This window comes from Cyanistes caeruleus, chromosome 7, assembly GCF_971803275.1.
Source record: "Cyanistes caeruleus chromosome 7, bCyaCae1.hap1.1, whole genome shotgun sequence".
In the NCBI taxonomy this organism is placed as follows: domain Eukaryota; kingdom Metazoa; phylum Chordata; class Aves; order Passeriformes; family Paridae; genus Cyanistes; species Cyanistes caeruleus.
In genome coordinates this window covers 10478684-10500081 of record NC_141707.1, presented here as the reverse complement: position 1 = coordinate 10500081, position 21398 = coordinate 10478684, and the positions used below count along the sequence as shown (strand labels likewise).

Genomic DNA, 21398 nt, shown 5'->3' with positions numbered 1-21398 from the left:
TTACTCAGTTTATTCTGAGTTATGCTGATGGCTGCATATTCTCTCCTCCTTTTAGCAAACCATCTTCTAAGCTGGTATTTAGCTAAGTATTTAGGAACCTTTAAGTTCTCTGGTACTTAGGCAAGATGCATTTTCTGTCAAGGCATGTCATTAGACAAATTGAAGCATTAGTTATATAAACTTATCTCACTGTAATTTGGATAAGAAAATAAAAACAAGGACTCTGGCTTTACTGTGCAAAAATGCCATTATTGCTCTACCACATTTCCTGAGTATTTGACATTTCAATATATCCAGTAGAAAGGGTTGTTATTCATTGCCTTTGATACTCTTCAAAAGAAGTTTGTGCCATTAATTTTAATAATATTGTAAGCATGCAGCCTGATGTTAAATTCCTTTGCACTCAAAATTTCCATCCATTTAAAAAAAAACATCATCAAGCAGAGAAGGAACACTAGCTTGCTTTCTAGTAATACATAGTTCAGAACAAGAATCTACTGGCTATTAAAAAAACATTTTCACCTGCAAAACAGACATTTACTAAGTTTGTCTTCATTATTTCATCTGCAAATCTGTCTCTGCAGTTTCCAAGTGAAGAACAAGATAGAATGTGCTGTGTTCTAAAGGTATGAGAAGAAAATAACTTCAGATGTTCTTACCTTTGCATTATAGGGAATATAATGCTTTGATAAGGCTTCAGGAGTGTGCATCCATGTTTTGTCTACAGAAAAGCAAAATAAAAGAAGCACTGAATAGGTTATTCGAAGCACTGAATATTCAGTTGTTAAGTATAACAGTATCTCTGTGAAAAAGTTCAACAATCATCCTCTTACTCAAAAAATTAGCTATCTGAAGTAGATAGAGGGGCTGGAGGGAAATATCTCACACATTCCCAAACACTTAGAAGAAAGAATCTGCTTCATTCTGTTGGGCACAATTCCTGTTTTAACCAACTTGGGTTTCCCATAAGAATTACAACTCCTCCCCACAAATGTATGAATTGTTCTGAGGTTGTTTGCTGTTTCTGCCCCAGATCAGTATTTTCTGCATCCTGCTGTTAAAATCACTGACTGCATCTCGTGCATCTAATGATGTTTTTTGATGAGTTATGTGCTTTTCCTGATGAATTATCAAGACATTAAAGGGACAAACAAAAAATTATCCAAACTATAAAGCCCTTGGGCAGAAGAAAGCCCTTATCTTTATAAAAGAAAAAGGATATGCATTAGATTCCTAAGTTTTAGATCTGATTTATAAGTTCAGACCATCTGTAATTTTTCCATCCATATGCTAGACAAATTTGCATATTCACCTTTAACTTTCCCATTACAAGACTGTCTTATTCTCTTACTTTTCCTGCTGCATAAACATAATTCTGTAATTATTTGTCAAATACATCTTCTCATAATTTAATGGCCTTCTAAAATGTTCAACACAATTTAAGATGCAATTCCAAATGTTAAGAAAAAGCTTCTTTTTATTACAATCTTAGAAACAAATTTTCAAGTTTTTCTCATTTGAGAGCATTTAAGAAAACAAAAATGTTACAAAATACTAATCTGCATAACCACACATTTGAAAGAATTTGTAGTTATAATTAATATTTTATGTGACAAATACTGAACATTTAGCAGTAGTTTCTAACTTGAGACTATCCTGGTTTAAATGAGCATGAATTAAAGTCACAAATCTGGAACTTTATTGAGTTAAGTAACAGAAAAACAGCTTAAAGCTAAATTCTACCCTTGGATAGTCACAATTCCCTTTGCCTTTTATGGGAAGTTGCAGTTACAATAATTACTAACTTTTTTGTTAGTTACACTTAAGCACAATAAAATTCTGTTCACTCAAACTGTTGAAGAGCAAAAGCTGTGACATTGATTGACACTAAAGCAATAATTAAATATTTTAGATTATGCAGAAGCAAGAAAACCGTTAAACAAGATATTCACCAGTCACCACAGTAACAGGATCAGAACTACAAAGATGGGAGAATTCTTTTTTCCCTAAGTAAATTTCATTCTAGATGGCAGTAATGTTCAGCTCCATTACTGAAGAGTGATATTATCACTTCTTAATTAAGGAAGAATGATTTTTCCATTCAGCAGCCCCCAGGGGGATGATTAAAGTGGCTCTTCCTTTTAACTGTGGCTTGTGATTGGACTGCTGGAACCAAGAAATCATTTCCCAGAATATTTTAACACCTGAAACCTGATCTCTAACATAAAATCAAAGGCTGATGTTATCTGAAAATGCAAAATAACCATCCCAGTGAACTTTTAGGCCTGGTAGAATAGAGGCTGTCAGCCCAGGAGATAAGCTGAAGTCCAGCCAAGCAGCTGTCACCGGGCTGGCTGGCAAGGCAAGGCATGGGGGAGCTGGCACTCAGGACAGGACTGCTCAGTGCCCCAGCCTGCTCTGTGAGCATCTGCACAGGGCCAATTTCAACTCCTCCAGGTGCAGTCACATTATTAATACCAAGGCTTAATTTACCCATTTTCTTCATATCACCTTTTACTAGCTTCATCTTTATACATTAAATATAGACAACATTTTAATATTATATATTTATAATAGATATAATTATTATACATTATAAAAGAAATACATATTATATAATATATAAATATTATATATTCATAATATACATGTATAAATATATATATTTATAAATTATATATACATAATATACATTTATAAAGGAAAATCTAGTAAAAACAGAACATTGAACCTCTTAAGGAAATTGCAGTAGTTCTCCACGTACTTTATGCCTAGCACCACCACAAACAGGTGACAGAGCTGCAGCTTCTAAACCAATTTTGCAAGCAGACATGTGGCTAGACATGTACCATCAAAACTAACTATTCCTTGCAAATGTTTCTTCCTCCCTTCTACCCATCAGGGCAAATTCAAATCTGAAAAAAGTGTTTGGGAGTCAAGTGTGAAATTCAGCATCAGGTAATCTTTCCAATTTTTTTATCATGTACAAAGCTTTACTTAAAATGTTTCTGTGAAATCACCAAGTTGCCTACCAGCCTCCAACAGTAATGAACCAGAGATTCCAGCAAGGAATAACACTGCTAGGCAAGTGTTGCTCTAACTGTTGGTACCCCGAATTGGGAGGGATATTGGGAAATGTGGGCAGGTGATCTCAGCTCCAAGTGAATTTTTCCTCCTGTGAAATTAGGGACTTAGTGGGGTACCAAAAGACACCTGATTCCAGGAGTCTTGTGCTGTTGGTTAAAATAATCCAGCATTCAGATGTAGATCCACAGACACTGTGACACAGCTACTGAAGATTTCCACTGACGATGGAAGTCCATTTCTCAGAGGCAAGGAATAATTACAGAGTGGTGGTACTTTGGAAAGTACTTAATGCTAAACTAAATCAATACAAGGCAAACTCAGGCTAATAGCAAAGACGTGCAAAAAATCATGCATGCTGTTATGGGGTAGGTTTTTTACCAGCATCTCCCTCTGAATTGTAAGGTCTGATTTTGGACTTACACCACCCTCAGAAGCTGAAATACTGCTTAGAATTTGTTTGATTTCACAGCAGTTGAGAAAGACCCAATTTCAGACATTTTTCATGCAATAAACCACAAAAACATGAGAAAAGGAAACCTATAAAAGAAGTAGTTGTCAAATATTGTGGTTTGCATGATCCCTCACCTAATTTAATTTTTAAAGATTTTTCACAGCTTAAAGCTTAATTATTCATTCTGAAGCAACAAGAAAAATATGAAGCCCTACAATGAAAATCACAGTTTGTATTATTTTATTAGTTACACAGCGACAAGAATTCTAGACAATTCCCAGCTAAATAAAACCGTAGGTTCTAAAGAAAGGACCAAAAGCCCAGATAAAACCAAACTTGACAACCACATGCATCTAATGTTAACAGTAATAGAAAATGAAAGGACTCACGCTGTCACACACTGGGTGAAAACCACAGTTATTTTAGATAATTATTACAGTCTAGATTGTCTTAGAGTTTATATAAAAGTTAAAAAAAATGCTCAGTTGTTTTTTGAGAATTATGAGGTTTCAGGAATTTGGATTTTGAGCCATACAGAACCCAATAAAACCTATGCTTAACTGAGGTATGAGAAATTCAAAGAAGCCTGAGTATGTGGTGGTTTTGCCGCACTCACTGGCACTGTGTGGAAGAAGAGGTACAAAAAGGGGCACAACTGTGATTTCAAGGGCACAGGGTAAACCACAGCCCTGATTAACCAGATTGGCAATCCTGTGTGGAGCCTCTCCACACCACCTCAGCATGTGAACGGTGTGCCCAGTGTGTGGCACAGGCACAGAGAGCCCCTGGAGCAGCAGCACAGCAGCCTATGCAGTTTTTAAAGGAATGTGACTTGGTTGAGAGTGACTCTGGTTTTGTTCCCTGCCAGCACACACCAGTCTGTTAAGAGAAAATTGCATCAAGTTACCACTGGGAGACCCAAGGGTCTGATTTGCAAAGGTGGAGATGGGAGCTGGGCTTCCATGGGCAGAGGATTAATGCTGCTCAGAATTGCACCTTCTCTCCTTTCTAACCCGCCTGAACCAAGCCAGCCCCTTGCCATTAAAAAGGGGAGGTGGATTTCCAATGAGCATTTCCCAGCACCTGCTCCCAGCTGGGTCCCACGTGTGAGCCATGGCAGAGCCGGGCCAGAGGGACAAATGTGTGCTGACAAATCACACAGTGAAGGCAATCGACTCTGGGACTTCATCAAGGACCCTGAACAACTGTGCTGCACTCAGGGGAAGATGACATTGGGTTAGATAACAGCACAGCTGACCATTTATCTATCGAAAAGGAAAGAGCTAACAGTGCCAAGAAATTGTTCTCCCTTTGAGATTAATTTCCCTGTGTATTACTACCCAAAGAGATTGAGGAATGGCTTATTCACAGTGCAGCTTTAGTTAACTGCCTCCCTAAACCCCACTGTCATTATTAATTCATTAACATTAAGTAACATTAATTAACTAATGTTTCTAAAGTGTTTATCAAAGCATACTAGAGCTAGTGGCCATTCATTTAATATGATGAGCAGAGAAAGACTTTGATTTTAACTTTTTCTTTTCTAGTGCTACAGAGAAAATACAGTAATTTCTAAAAGGTAGAAACTAAAGCCTTTATTCTTTATTAGATCAATATCGTTTCACATAGGTGGGTGCTTTTATTGCTAACAGAAGAAATCCTGGAACTGTCTTTTCTTCTTGTTTTACAAAACTTCGTATGAAAAAAATATTTTCTGTGACAAGCAGCCTAATAAGAGTCTCCTGAAGAAGATATCATCTAAGAGATCCGTAATACATCTAGGTATTACTGCTTCAGGAACAGCTTACTTGCTTCAGTGTATGTACATAAGTACTCATTATTCCTAGATTACCTATTTTTCTGTAAAGAAAGAAAACCTTCACAACAGGACATAAAAGAACTGTCACCTTGTTAAATAATTTCCTTTATTCTGACTGCAGTAGAAACAGGCAGGTGCTCACAAAGCATCCCTTATGCTGGTCAGACAGCAAGGTAGAAACTGTCTCCTTGACCACTGCAGGTAACACATGAATAGATAAACTGAGGCCTGAGACTAAATGCTTGGCAGTAGATTTTTTATTAGAATGTAATATTGAAATATTACTAACAAAAAACCTAGCCATATTATTGCATTGTTCAGCTGCAGCATTTGTTCCAGTCACCTTCTAGAGCAATGACTGAGTAAAGTCTGGGTGTCTGACAGTAATTTATTGAAGTTATTAACAGGTTACTATGACTAAGAAAATGAAATTATGAGTCAGAGCCTTCCCTAGAAACATATAGAGAAAAATTCCTATCTTACACATAGCTCAAAACCAGTTACTTTTGCTATATTTTCTTTTTTTTTTCCCCCCCAAACATAAGATATGCTTTGAATGCATATTTAGTCTTTGCCAAGAAAAGAGCCATATCTCCCTAGAACAGAGTGAGCTTGGCAGAATGCTTTGCCTGTGTCCTTCTCCCCTAATATTTAGGACCTTGTAAATGGTTTTAAACAGCTGATTGCTATAATTGCAAAATGGTGTCACGGAATGCTGGGTTGGCACAGTTACAAAATGAAAATAAGCCTAATATTTGCATTTCCTTCAACAATAACATCTGCTGCATAGCCTACACATTTTATACTATTTTTTTGAGATATGGATTCTAATATGTGAGTTTTGACAAAAAAGGAAAATAGGATGAAAGTGTTAGTGCAACAGACCAGTGATTAGCAAATCTGGGCTTTTGCATTTTTGATTTGTTGATGTTAAGAACTTTTTAAAAGTTCATATTCCTAAACCAAAGGGGAAAAAACCAAGAAAAAGAAATCTGAACTATTTAACCCATAACTCATACGTCTTCTACTTACAACAAGAGCTTCACTGTCCTTGATAAAAGCTTCTATTTGAAAGTCAAAGAAGAGATCACTGGCATAGCAACTCCATATTTCACTTTTGTAGTCATGTTGTAAAAAAAGAGTTCAGTGAACAATTCCAATATTACTATAAATAAATTTGGAGGAGTATCAATTAAACTTGCGAAAAATGTTTGAAAAGCAAGCTTTTGAAGAATTTCTTGCTGTTAAAGAACATTATGTAAATAGGTCAAAACAAAGAAAAAGAAGCATAAATTACAATCTTAATATACAATTAAAATAGAATTTTAATTTTCTGATTCCAGAACACTGAAATAATAAGATATAGAGCTTCCTTTAAAAATCAGACTGGAAGAAGAAGAAAGTAGTTTGAGCAACCAATGAGAGCAACTAAAATATGCACATCTATAGCTTCCTCTTGCTTATGTACCTAAGATACATCCTTTTATGTGCCAGAAGGATTTGTTTTCAGAAAACAATATTTTCCTGAGTGATCTATTTTGGATCTATTGCTCTCTGCAATTCTCCAACAGTTTTATAGAACAAATTCTTATAAAATCAAGTAGCCATTGTGGTTCCTATCAAGGTCTGGTTGTTTTATTTAATTTATTTCACACAGGAAAAGATATTTTGCCTTTAACTAGATACTTATACCGTTATGTCAGAGTCTACCTGTGTAAGTCAAGCATTTAGGCTGTGGCTGTGTAAATTTTAATAGGGTAGAAACCAAAAAGCTTCAGCCTCCTTCCATGCTGTTCCCATTGCAAATTTAGTATTTGTGCCTGTGGTTCAACAGCACACATGCCTTCTGGAAAGGAGCTCCTGAGGCTTTGGAGAAGTAACAAATAGTTATTATTGTAAATATCACTGTTAACCTGCCTAGAATATTCCTTACAGCAGGCAAGAGATAAGATCAGTTCTGCAATACCTTTCTGAAGATAAGGCAGATAAAATAAGCAACAGGAAATTATCCTCCTATTCTTGTGGGACCAGAAAGAAAAGAAAAATCAGGCTTAACTGCACAGAGCCAAGCATCCATCAGAGAAGGTTTCCAAAGCACATCCTCATCCGTATACGCCTCCTCTGAAGACATACTGTAACCTTTCTTTTCCCTAAACAATTAGAGCTGTCCCTTCTGCTTTCAGAACATGATATAATACCATAAATATGTGTCTATTTGCATACAAGTGTCTACAAACACACACAAAGTGTCAGACTAAGCATGTTCCTGTCCCACCGAGGGAAGACTACTGGGTGTTTGCCAAATGAAGGTGGAAAATCTGCAGGTCTCCTTGCTGGTGTACTTCAATGGGTGCTCCCACAGCCTAAGGAGAATCATAATACAAACAATACCAAAAAACAGAGCCAGAAATCAATATAAAAAAGGGACTTGGTCACTGAATATTTGTTTTCCCCATGACCTAACATTTAGAAAGCAAGGAACAGTAATTGGAATACATGTCTTCTTTATGGAGGTGTTATAAAAGGATTAAATTATTTTTTGTGTCAAGACAAGCTGAATACAGAAATATTTGTTATAACAAAAAAAGCACACTCTTTTCCTCCCACCCTGAAAAAAATTTTGTTCAAGAAAATCCTACAAACATCAAGCAGCAGGTTTTTTTGCTGTAGTAGGGCAGAAGTGGAAATTTAGACCTAGGTTTGGTATGTTGGGTTGTTGGATTTTGGGTTTTTTTTTCTTTCTCCCCTGTAAGGTGAATGCTTTCATGAAATAACAAAGTGCAACCACAAGAATATCTGAAGACCACAGTGGGGGAGCCTGTGGCTGCTTATATTCCTTTAAAACTATGTGAGTATATCCTCTTTATGTTTTTTACCATACTCTTAATGTGGAAATCCAGCACACAATAGGCCATTTGTTTAAAATCACTGATGTGAAATAGACTCTGACAGAAGGAAAGTATTTACTTTAGGATTACACTTATCCCCATCACTCTTTTGGGCCTTCACCTACTGTCTTTTCATTAAGAAATAAAATATAGAACAAAATATTTTTCATCTCTAAAATGCAGCATGTGTTTATAATAAAAATAAAGATCATATTACAGCCAGTCCATTCACATGAAAGAGCATCCTAAAGCTTTTGATTGCAATTTTTTATATGTCAGCCCCTGCCCATTAAATGCACCTGTCTAGACTTTCATAAATAAGACTCATAAAAAGCCATTACACAGAAATGTTATTGCTGAAACTTATGATTTAAAACAGCTCATTACTTCAATATATTCTATTTAGCATTCTAAAGACCATCTACATCTAAGGAGCTGGTAACTGGCAGCAATTATCCACCTTATTAACTGCTATCATATGGAAAAAACCTCAGAAAATTTAGATTTCCACATACATTGAACTTCATGTCATAAGAAAACTAAGGCTGACATTCTTTATGGGATGAAGGAGAACCATTGGGGCACAATAAAGAAAAAAAATAATTCAACTGCTACAACTTGCCCAGCCTCACCCATTTCAGCTGCTGTAATTCAATAGACATATATATCTACATTTTTTAGCACTATTTTGTCACTCAAACAGCTTCAATCTTTTGCTCACAGAGGGTTTGAATTACAGTCATTCCTTATTTAAGTATGTCTCAGTCTCACATTTCTGAGGCAAAAGCCAGAAAATACTAGTTATTTTTGCCTATTTATATGCACAAGTTCTTACACTAACATCTTTTAATAGAAGGATGCAGTAAAATGTGCCAAATTCATTTATACGAGGCAAATCCATTCACTAAAAAAAAATGAACAAAACAAAGCCCCCATGGTTAATATTTTCTATTTTGTTTAAGTGAATAAATACCATGACAAAATAAAGTCTAAGAACAAGTAAGTAATTTAGTTTAGATACAAACATACTAAGAATGAGGAAAATTTACATAACAATATAGCATTTAGAGAGATCTCTTACAGGAGAATTACATTAATATCCCTAAGCTACTTAAAAGAGGGACTGAATTTATCAAGATGCAAACGTATTTCAAATTGAACAGACTTCCATCTGCACTACAGAATTTTTGTACCACAGCATTTCAAAGTGAGCATGCTACCATGTGTGACTTTAAAGGAATTTTTTAAAGGAAAAATTGAAAGTTAAGAGTAAAGAAGACTCTTTAAAACCCCTTCCCCAAAACTGGATTACATACAAAAACAAGCTTCCAATAGTGTGATAGATATGAAAACATTTTCCCAGGTTTTGTCATAACAACAAAACAGCAAGAACATACATATTGTTCATCAATTTGGTTTTGTGGGAGAAGGAAAGAGATCTTTAAAGAAAATATAAATATCTTTTTACTGTAATTTACTGCAGTCATTGATCAACAAATGGAAAACAGAATGCTTGCTTTTCTACAGTTTGCAGAGTCATATAGTGTTTCTGCAAATGAGAATTTTCTCTGTAACACAGCTATTTGTTAGTCCAACCAAACTACTGAAGTCAAGAGAGACACTGTGTTGCTTTGAATGGCTTTTTTTTTTTCATATTTAAACACACAACACACCAAGTGCTGATATCAGCTTTAAGCCCAAAATGATCCTTTTAGTCAACATTAGTGCCTACAGTTTGTTTCCCTGTTATACAAGCTCACGAGTAACAGATGAGAGCAGATACCACAACCTGGACTGCTGAAATATTCCATTTATTTATCTTTACCAGTTTAAGTACTTTCTGAAATAAACGGAATTTTTTCAAAATTCACATTTTCTTGTATTTTTCATTGTTACTGTTAGGATGAAAGATGAACAGCTCAATTTTTTTCAATTTGAAATTTAAGCATATCAATTAAGCCTTCAACCAAAATGACTATCAGACAAGTACAAATAATTCCAACTGAAATACAAGCAATCTCACCAGTTCTGGTTTGTACTAAATCTTGGGCAGTCAGACAGGCAATGGCTGTACCACCTTTTTAAGGCCAGAGCACTCAGCATAACTTGTCAGCTGAAGTGGCTATTTCATGTCTAAACCATGACCCTCAAAAATAGACTTACACTGAGTATTGGCTGCAGATCTGATACCTGTAGTAAAAAATTGTGCCTTAAAATGAAGTACTGGTAATGTTTAAAGTGGAGATGTGTGCTCTCAAGAGCACTGCTCTGATTTATGACAAAGCTGATGTTCCCATAACAGATTGCCTCCCTAAACACTCATGCCACACATCTTAACTGTGGGAAACTTTTGCCTGTAAAGAATCAGGTTTAATTTTTAAAAGTGCTCACTTTCTGTCTTAGCAACTCACATTTCATGGCAATTCTTTTGCAAAAGCACAGGTTGTTATCCAGCCTCCAACAGAAGAAAAAGGTGGGGGGAAAGTAAAGAAAGCTTGCTTTTAGTGCTTCTTTTCTTGCTTTGTGTACCAATGTCTGCAAATTAAATGATTTCATGAACATTTAGAAGAAAAATTTTGTTGCTTGAATCAGGTGATGGCATGAGAACAGAGCTGATCAGCACAAAGAGCAGACTCAGCCATTCTAGTGCTCAGTTTGCCCAGTTCAAAAAGAGGGGAGCTATGGCACGAGCAACCACCTGCTCTATATGCATCCTGTTAAAGGACTCAGAGAGGCTGATCATCACAATGAACATTAGGGAATGTTTATTCTGGAAATCTGCCCAATTCAGATATAATCTCTGGCTATTATCACAGTATCACCTACACTTATTTAAATTCCCCTCAATCCTATGGATTTAAGGCTATTGTTTTTGTAGCTTCAAGGTAACAGATGGTGCAAACTTGTAATTCACAGAAATCCTACCAGCACAGCCAGCTGGAAACTGGTTTGGGTTTAGGAAGAACTGCTTGGGAAGCCACAGAAGTCACACAGGTAATGCTTCAAACTATCTATACTCTTATGGAGAAAATAAACCCACAAATAACCCATCAAGAACCGGAAATGACTGTATGTATGAGACCTGTGGGGGGAAAAAATGAAATAGTATAAAGGAAATTCAACAACTGAAGCCATTTTAAATGCAGTTATGCATGAACACCAATAGAGCTGAGTTCTTCTGAACTTCAATTTGCATTAAAAATATGTAATTTTCACTTAATCTTGACAATTGCTTAACTGAAACTGGGTTTTTTTCACAGAATGGAAATGTCATGAGTGTTACTGTGAGTAAAATAAATGGATAACAGCATTGAATTCCTCTGTCTCCTCAGGTTCTGAATAATTATTAGGAATCCACAGGAATTGCATTTCATTGTGCCTGACAGATTTTATATGATACATTTTTCTTGTTGAGGTAAAATTAACTGAACAACAAAGCAACTGTCTTTGAATACAATGGAATTACAATAATTTAGGTAATGACTCAGTAAGAAATTAGTAAGAATTTTTTATGAAGGAATGAAAACAGAGAGAAGTTAATTGAGACCCCCTCAAATGATGCCAGGAAACTGAGGATACAACTTCACAATGTGATGATAAAGGCAAGATGCAGAAACTGCCAAGGGCAATATGAAATATTGACAGAGTATTTTAGCACTCCGAGTCCAAGTGAAAACTCTAAGAAAATATGCAATAAAACACAACTGGTCTGTTTCTGAAACATGGCAGGCAGGTTGAGCTTCAAACATTATCAGGAGTCATTAGGAAAAAAAAAAAAGGAGAATAATTACATGGTCTCCTAGACAAAACAATCTACAATCCCCAAGTTTCTTTCTCAGTTGTGATAAATCAATCCCCAATTAAAGAATAATGAAATTGTTTCTCAAATGATCTGGAAGAAGCCTGGCAACACTATCAAGCATCTGGAAGGTGCAGATCTGTTGACAGCAATGTTACAATTATCTACAAGAGGAAATACAGCAGTCCTTAAGAAGAGCACATGCTATGGGTTTAAGCTTATGTCCTCCTGCTGTTTCATCCTATTTTGCAGCCTTTGTAAGTGTGATTCCTTTTGTGATCATGTGCTGATATTCTGAACTGCTTCTCTTACCTTGATTCATCTGGCTTTAACCAACAAATTCACTGGACACACAAAGATGCAGTGAAGCTGTCATTTCATCTTGGCCTAAGCACGCAGATTCCTTTTATTTCCAGGTTTGATATTAATACCAAAGCACAATTTTTTGTTATAAAAACCAAATATTAACCTCATTAACCTCAGTCCCACTGAGGTTACGCCTACTTATTCATGCAATAACCGCACGAGCCACACTTAAGGACCTTTAGTAGAAAACATGGAAAATAAAGAAATGAGATCTATTTTGAGATTTTCTACCTTACAAACAAATGGGGGAAACAGCAACAAAGCTGTCAGGAAAAGAAGCTTCATCCCTAATGCTCCTTCTGAAGACTTATGTTTAAACAGTCCATGAAAAGAGACTAAGCAAGCCACAGGAGCAACATATATAACTCTGAATATTTAGAGCTTTGATATTGTTTTGGAAAGCACACCATTTCAGATTGCTACAAATCCAGAATAGCTTCAGCTAAAAATACCCTGCTGCATGAGATATTTCAAGTATATTAAACACAGTTTAAAAAACAGCTTCTCCAAGAATAAGACCCCAATGAATATATATAAAGAAAAGCCACTGACTCTTTTAAGATCTAAAACCCTCCAGCACCTCCTTTGGTGTGTGCAGGCAAAAAAAAGAAAACAGAATGTGTATTTTATGTTTATGTATTTATATGTGTGTGTGTGTGTACACACATCCTGCAACAAATAATATATGAAATTCAACTTCAGCCTTAGAATGCAGAAAGCTTTGTAACTACCAATCAAGAATTCTTTGCTCTGTACATCTCCTAGAAGGCTGCTCATTTTTATCAAGATAATTCAGTGCAATAATTAAGTTTTTCCTTGTAAATTTCTTAATATGCTAAAGAATTTTTACAGGACATATATGGAGACAAAGAAATAGAAGCTAAATTGCTTACCTTTCTTCCTGCTAAAAGCACGATTCATCTTGAAAAACCTACCCAGTCAATGATGGTTCTGGGTTTGTTTTTTTCCTCCCCACTTTAACCTGCAGAACACATATAATAAAACAGAAAATTCCATTATTATAGTTGAAGTTCTAATTATCTTCATATTGAGGACACTGCAAATGACCTTAAGAATTCTGAAATAATTCTGAGAAAACAGGGATGTGCTTTGCTGAGGAAAAAAATTCAGCATTGAGAAGACCTATGTTCAAAACACCCATTGGTGCTTCATACCAAAAGACATTTTAAGGTTTCCTTTCCTCTCCTGAAGAGTTCAGAGGCACAGAGCAGGTGGCATTAATATACATGAAGACAAATACCACACACAAATAGGTTGGAAAGCAAGCTTAAAAATGAATGCTGACTACAAGACTCCATAAAAACACTCAGTTCACATTTGCGCTGCCTTGGTTTGTGTCATTTAGGCTGTCAGATTATTTCAAGCTAGGCTTTCATCTTCACATGAGCTTGACACTGGGGAAAGAAAGTAAAAATCACAATATAGAGACTCTTCTTCACTCAGGGTCTCAATACAGATAAAATTGCTTTCTATCAGTGCTACCACATCCTTACTCCATTTTCTTCAGATCATACAGTAATTTCTGTATTTTCTTCCCTTGAAAACATGGATCCACTCTTAAATTCTTATTTAATTTTTGACTCACAATACTATTTTTTAATTTTATTATTTGCCAACATTAAAAAAACCAATAAAATCCACTACACCCAAAGCTATTCAGCACCCTCCCATTCTGCACTACAGAGCTTTTACTTTATAAACACATGTAAAGATATTCCCATTACTACTTTTCATTCTGTTCAGACCTTCCAAGCAAAAGTTGCATCAGTGCCCTTTCTCTGCTCTCCACACAGTCCAGTCAAAGGAAAAGAAAAAAAGAGGGATGGTAAAAAAAGAAAATCAAAACACTTTGCTATCAGATGATTTTTTTAATCAACTAAAACAGTATTTTTGCTTTGAATAAAAACAAAACTTAGGCCAGTAATTCAAATGTCAGCTTTAAGATGAGAAATTCATTTATGATACTTTATGCATCTCATGAATGCTTCCTGTGGTGCTTACCTTTCTTTTTCAAGTAACTTCAATGCCAATTAAAGCAAATTGGATTGAAGCATTATCCAAATTTCCATGTAAATATTTGATACTTTTCAGGTTGGAACACATGGGAGATTACAGCTAGGGAAAAAAAAACCACTAAAAAAACCCCAACAAAACAACAAAACCTCAATTTTATTATCCACTAATCACTGATGCAAAGGACTTCACACAGTCCTTTGAGAATGAAGGAGCAATCTCTGTTTAATGGTTTAAATAAACTTACACAGCACCATGGACATAAAAACAATCATTTGTTCCTGAAAGCACAGGTACCAGATCACTGTTTTACAGATTTTACTGAGCATTTAAGGAGGGAGGGCACAGCACAACAAGCTCAGAAAGCAGTTATCCATGTATGTCCATGCCATGATTTCAATACAAAGCCCAGAGAGTGCATTTGGTGCCCAGCAGTTCAACCAGCAAGGCTGGGGAAACCTCACCCACCCTCACAGCATCCCCTGCCCGCACTATCAGCAGCACCACACGGAAAGCTGTGCATGTACAGCGTGCAGGGAAGCCAAAAAACACCCAAGAGGACTCTCAAGTTCTAGGAATGGTTTCAGCAGCATCCCTGGAAAGGGCAGTGGCATTAATGGGGGAATTCCAACACTCATCAGTGTCCCCAAAAGCTGAGAATGCACAAGCAGCTCTCCTGGCAGGGCAGGCACCTTGTGGGGTTTTCACCAGTGTGAGGACAATCAACTCAGTTGAAATAAAGTAATAAGGAGGAATATTAGAATTTCATCTTTTTAAACAACTGCAAGTGTGTTTAACTTACAGGTTTAACATAGAAACCTATTAGATATGCTTAGGATATATAAGCAGTAGTACAACTTTTTTCAGGATGTTCATCCTCATGAATTATCACAGTTTTCAGTATAAAACTTCCTTTCCCCTCTAAGATATCTCTGGCACACAGCACCAGGCCAAACACTTTAGTTCTCCTCCATGATAGGACCATAACATGTCCTTTTCAGAATGCCTTTTGTGTATTCCTGTCCTCATCCAAGAGACTGCTAAGGAACATATTTGAGATGGTTACTGCATAGAGCATCTTCTAAATAGAAGCTCTGCAGGCACATCACAGGGCAGCTGGCTGGCCACATTTCTAGAGGTCACCATTCAAGTATCTTGTTTAAAACACAGTGTAACTAAGTGTATGTTTCTTCCTCATGAGCAAGGATATATTACCACTGATGTAACCTATGATAATAAAAGCCAAAATTTATCGATTACTTAGCTAAAAATGGGCAGTATTTCCAAAACTATATTCATAATTTCAATTCCAACAAAACATTAGTAGAACAAAACACAGATGTGGTTTAGGCAACAAACAATATCAAAACACTTAATCAGTGTACTTCCACTTCACACAGAAAATGTTATTACACAGGGAAACAGAATTAGCTACATGCAACCACATTTACAATTCCTTCAAACTCTGATATGAACATCACCAACCTCTCAGACACTCAAAAAGCAGATGATTAAATGCTACATAAAATTTTGCTATTTACAAAAGACCAAGCCAAACAGCACAAGGTAAATTTCAATCTCCTCAGTGGGGCTTGGGGCACAAGGGTAGTTATCAGACTTGTACACAGCACTGCTAATTTTTCAATCAGAAAAGCAAAGTTATGTTTTGACATATCCTGAAATATCTTTGTTCATAATATTCCAATGACAAATAATAAAACTCTTAGGAGCAAGGAAGCTGTTCTCTGGTAATGGAAGGTAGGCAGTTGTTTTTTGGCAAAAAACAATTGAGTTTCTGACAAATCTCATTATACAAAACCACTGGAACAGAGCAGTCTGTTAAAAGCTTTGTAAAGAGCCCAAAGGAAGGCAAGTAAAAGAATCCCTTTCTGGTGCAGGGAGCCCTGCGCACAAGGGCAGAGTCCTCCCTAAAAACCACTTGACTTTCTAGGGTAAAGCTGTTGTTAACAATCAGAGGCATTAGGGAATAGGAATGTAGACCAAGCCATTCCATTACTCATCACTGAGGAAGACACACCTAGGTAAAAAATGTTTCTCCACCTTACTCCGAAGAAGAGTTTTTTTCAGCTTTGTCCAGAAACCAAACCCTACTGGGAAATAGAAAACCTACACAGGATTTCACAAAACAGTTAACTGAAAAAATGTGGAGTTCTGACAGGTACAAAATAGGAAAAATCTGGGTAATATCAGGTTATTTCCTTCAGGACAGAGATAAAAGAAACAAAAAGAAAAAAAAGAGAGAAAATGCTTATAAAATAAATTTATTGCACTAAAATTTTTCAGTGACAGAGAACACCCTGAGCAGGAGACGTGACACCCACAGTCTGAACACTGCCATGGGCATATGTTGTGGGCAGGTGAGTGTTTAAGCTGTCATATCAAATTTTAAGCAGTCACAGAGAAAGCAAACACCATCTCCTTTTTTCTTCACTGCCATTAACCCCTTGGTTTGCATGGTGAGGTCTTGTCACAGCAAGGAGGAAACTGCAGAATTGTAAGGGGTGCAACGAAACAAGTTGGCCTTGGCGACCGTGGTGTTGGCAGGTATTTGGACTGGGGAACACAAGGGTGGCAGAGATTACTGAGTAATTCCTTTTTAACACTGACACTCATGTTGGTGACTGTCTCCTGCCTTATGCAGCAAAGGCAGTGAACACTGAAGTGGAGTGGCAGACTTCCAGCTGCCAGCACAAGCAGCCCTCGCTGCCTGCTGAAACAACACTGAACTTCCACACAGGCGCCTTCACACGCCTGCAGGCTCCTGCAGAATGCTGGGGTTTGATATGTTTTCTAAATTTAGAGCTGTCTCAGACAAGCCAAGAGAACACACTTAGGAAGGGAAAGAAACGAGCCATGAATGTAACTCATCTCCTTTGTCTCTTATTTCCTCTTAGAAATATTCCTGAGGACTTATTTGGAGTTTCCCTCCCAGTCAGTCCCTTTGAATGGCACGGGCTATAACAACTACCTAGTCTGAATCTTTGATTTTATACCTCTTTTTCATTCCACAAAAAATTACAACAAAACCTCCCTAAAAAGTTCAACTTCTACCCATCCACTCCCCATTATAAAAAATACAAGTCCAATCTGGCCCTTCCCTTGCACACACATACAGCTTCCCTACAAAGGCAAATTTAGCTTCAGAAGACATGAAGATTTGTCTCTTCCCCATCTCAGATCCCAGCCTTTAAAGCAAACTGGGTAACATTCCTTAAAAAATGAAGCACAAAATGTCTTAAAGCCTGTTTCAAAAGGGCCGCAGCAGACAGGAATGTGTGATTCATTGACTTGAAATGAAACTTAAGCTTATAAAGTTATTTCTGAAGGAAAGATGAGAAACTGGAATATAATAACAGCTTTGTAAATATTTTTCTGATTTAGATCAAAACTCCATGAAAATACTGCCTTAGTATGGGGCATAATAGAGAAAAAAATTATAATACAAGACTGCCTTAGGTAATACACAAACCCAAGTAAACATCTTAATATTAGGAGGCACTTTCCTTTCCTTTTGTATGAAGGTAACTACAGTACTAACTTGCCAAAACCCTTTTTCCTCTGAAACAGTAAAATCATTTAAAAATGACACCTCAATGAACATATTCAGGTGCTGACCCAAACATGCACTGTCATGCTAGGAAAGCAGCACTTTCAATCATGGTTATGAAAACACATATGCTCTTTATGTTTATAAACATAATACAACAGTCTGTAGGACTGTAAGCCACAAGAGCATTTAAATAGAATTTAGTACTACAAAAACATGCAGGAAAAATAACTCAAAACTAACACAGCTCCATGGGCTTCACCAAAATTGAAAATCTTTCTGTCAACTGAAGTTCTTAGCCTATGCTTGTGCTTTACAATTCACAGAAGCACAAATGGAGAATAAAGGAAAACATTCAGTCACTGGAAAACCTTATTTTTATGGTTTTATTCATCACCACATTTTCAAAAACAACCATTAGCCAGAGCCATACTTTCCTCCTGAAGGTGAATCTGTAGAAATACAAAATTACTTCTTGCAGTTTTTCAACTTTACAGAGGATGGGGCAGGGCAAACACATAAACAGCTGGTCTTCCATCTATAATTCCCATCTTCCCACCAAAGCAGGCACTGCTGCTGAGATGACAGTATTGCCAGTGGGACAGAGCCCAAACCTGCACACCCTTGGGCCTGCAGCCAGGGCTCCAGGTGAGTGAAGTGCCCAGAGGTGTCACTGCAGCTCACCTGGTGTCAGTGAAGAGAAGACAGAAATAAACTTGGCAAACACCAAAACAGCTGGAAGCCACAGCCTTAAAAAAAGACTTCACCTTCCAATGCACTGATTTTCCTTCTGTGAATGGAATGGGCACGAACATCCCAATCTGAAGGCTAAAGACCTTCCTGTGGTCTGACAGATCACCCTGCTCTCCCCCAAACTCCTGAAACCACCAGGAAGGTACAAGAGTCACACATGCCCTATATTTTTCTTTCCCTCTCTCGAGCAGTATAAGCCTAGTACTGTTGTGACAAGTGCTTTCCAGCCCACAGCAACAAGTCTTTCAGACTACAGGTAAAGCATTCTCATACAGTAGATCTGCCAAAAAGTATTCGCAGGAACCAAGGACAAGCAGACAGTAGTGTTTTGCTATAAATATCAATATCAAAGAGAGGCCAGGAAGCAGAAAATCTATATGAAACTCATGCATTTCATAGCAGTTTTCACAAAACTTTTCTAGGTGATTTTTTACTCTTCCATTTCCTAAAATAATCTGCCCCTTTCAATAGAAAAAAAATGAAAATAGAGATGGGTAAACAGGTGACAAGGGGATATCACTCAGACAGCTGACAGCAAAAACAATTCCTTGGGCAAGGTTATCACCAACTTTTGTTTTACAGCAAGAAGAAATATCAACACCAATAAGTATAACAAGAATAAACCGCAGTACTGAAATAGAACTATGAAGAAAATGTGTTTAAAATTGTTGTGAGCACAAATAAATCCTCAGACAAGTTGATAATGGAACAACCTTCAAAAACTGGAGGCAAACAGAAAATGTACTTGTACCACAAAAATATTTCTCTAGATGTCATTTAAAGTATTAGGAACAATGTAGTTTAAAAAAAAATATTGCACTTCTCAGCATATTTACTTATAAGCAATTATTTTTTATTATGTTTAATTATGCTGATACATATCAGTGGGTTACATGACTCATTGAACAAACTGAAGTTTATACTGTCCAAACAAAAGGAGTCATTTCAAGCACAAGAGCATCCTCTTCTGCAGAAACTGGTTCTATTATTTGCTTCATTATGACAAAATAATCACAAGATAGAAGAGGAGCTTTCTTTTTCCAGTCCACAAGCACCAGTGAGTCAAACATTAATGATTTCAGTCTTGTCAGCCTAATTCTTACTCCACTGTAGAAGAACTTACAAATGTCAGATGCTCAGAGCTAGTAGAAAGGTTTTATGTTCTCTCCCAAAGAGCTCAGACACGTTCATCTGCTTCCAAAGGACAGACAGATGGCAAACATCCTGCAGACAAGAGTATTCTGTATTTCACATCCCATTAGCCATTTGATCAACTAGATAAAATCAAAACAAGATTTCTGCCTGTCCCACTACCTTTAGATGGATGATGGAGCACCTGGGGAGCTTTGTGAGTATTCTGTTTTTAACAGCAACAGAGCTCATCGCTGGGCTTTACCACAGACAGGTAAACACAGAACAGCTCTTAACAATAAACCAGTTCTGGTGGTAGGGATAACTGGACACCTGAGCTTTTCATTTACAGGAGGAGCAATTTCTCAGAATTTCACATCTTGAATAGATAGATACAGTCAAAAGAAAGGTATTTTCTGACATGGAGTGTGGTTACTTCTATGCTGGCATCACTGTTTCTCCTCTGGAAGACTGGATTGCCCTACAGCAATCTGGAGAACCTATTTATTTAATTACTGGCAGATGATTTTCAAATCCTCCCTTGCATTTTCTTTAAGGGGGAGGAAATGTATTTGAAACTTTCAGGTCTCAAAACAGCAGCAAATTTTTGTTAACCTTCTGAATTTTTTCCAGTTACATTTACTGCATTCATTGCATTTTCATAATCACATTGTAAAAAGTGCTGTTGACAGAAAAGGCAGAGACCAAAAGACTCATTAGGTATTCTGAAGGTAAATCTCCAAAACAAAGCACATCAATTTTAGAAAGAGGTTTAGATCCACTTAAGAGTAAAAGCTCATCATATTTAGCAGATATGTTATGGAGGCATGAGATTTTAACAAAAGGCATAATTTTTCTCCTCTACCAATCTGGCCAATCCTGAAAAGTGCATCAGACATACCATTGTGCACATATGCTCAACAGGTCCCAGAAGACCACTTCATGTGCTTCCCTCAATGTGCATTAACCTTAATTGAAGTTCAAAGGCTGATTACTGATGTTCCAAAGACGATTACGAAGAAATGAAAACCCCAGATATCTATTTAGACAAAAGCAACCAATAAAATTCTGGGTAGCTACTAGGGAACAAGCTGCAAGAGAAGAATGCTCCCTACACATGCTCCTGTATTTTCATTACTCCTGTACAGCACACACTAGGTATCTTCTTTGCTACAGTCCCTCTCAAAGCCCAGTCCAATTTATTATAAATGCAAAATGAAAAATGTAATCAACTTTTCCTCAAGGGATCTGAACTATGACATTCCAAATGGTTTCCTAAGTCTCTGAAATCAGTTTGAGTTTTTTCTTCAAATTATAAAAGCTTTTGGCCTTTTGTTTTTATTGGGGTATGTTTTTTAAAGTAAAAGATCGATACAAAATTAGCAAAGGTCATCCTGTTTTGGAAATGCAGGACTTAGAGTCCAAACAAGTTTATACTTTAATTTGGGGTCCCTTGTCCCACAGCTGTCTCTCAAAGGAGAACCAGAAGCTTGTATAAACTC

General features: G+C 36.8%; 1 protein-coding gene across 28 annotated transcripts in view; it reads right to left on the bottom strand.

The window, feature by feature from the left end:
• Positions 1-21398, bottom strand: part of GULP1 (GULP PTB domain containing engulfment adaptor 1) — a 167916-nt gene that overhangs the window by 64451 nt on the left and 82067 nt on the right. For all 28 annotated transcript variants that reach the window (XM_086898406.1, XM_086898405.1, XM_086898412.1 and 25 more), the window contains 2 exons: positions 13304-13392; positions 660-721 (listed from right to left, as the gene is read on the bottom strand). In XM_086898406.1, the coding sequence (XP_086754532.1) occupies positions 660-721; positions 13304-13331 (90 nt within the window). In that variant the 5' untranslated portion in view covers positions 13332-13392. The remainder of the gene's footprint in view (positions 1-659; positions 722-13303; positions 13393-21398) is intronic.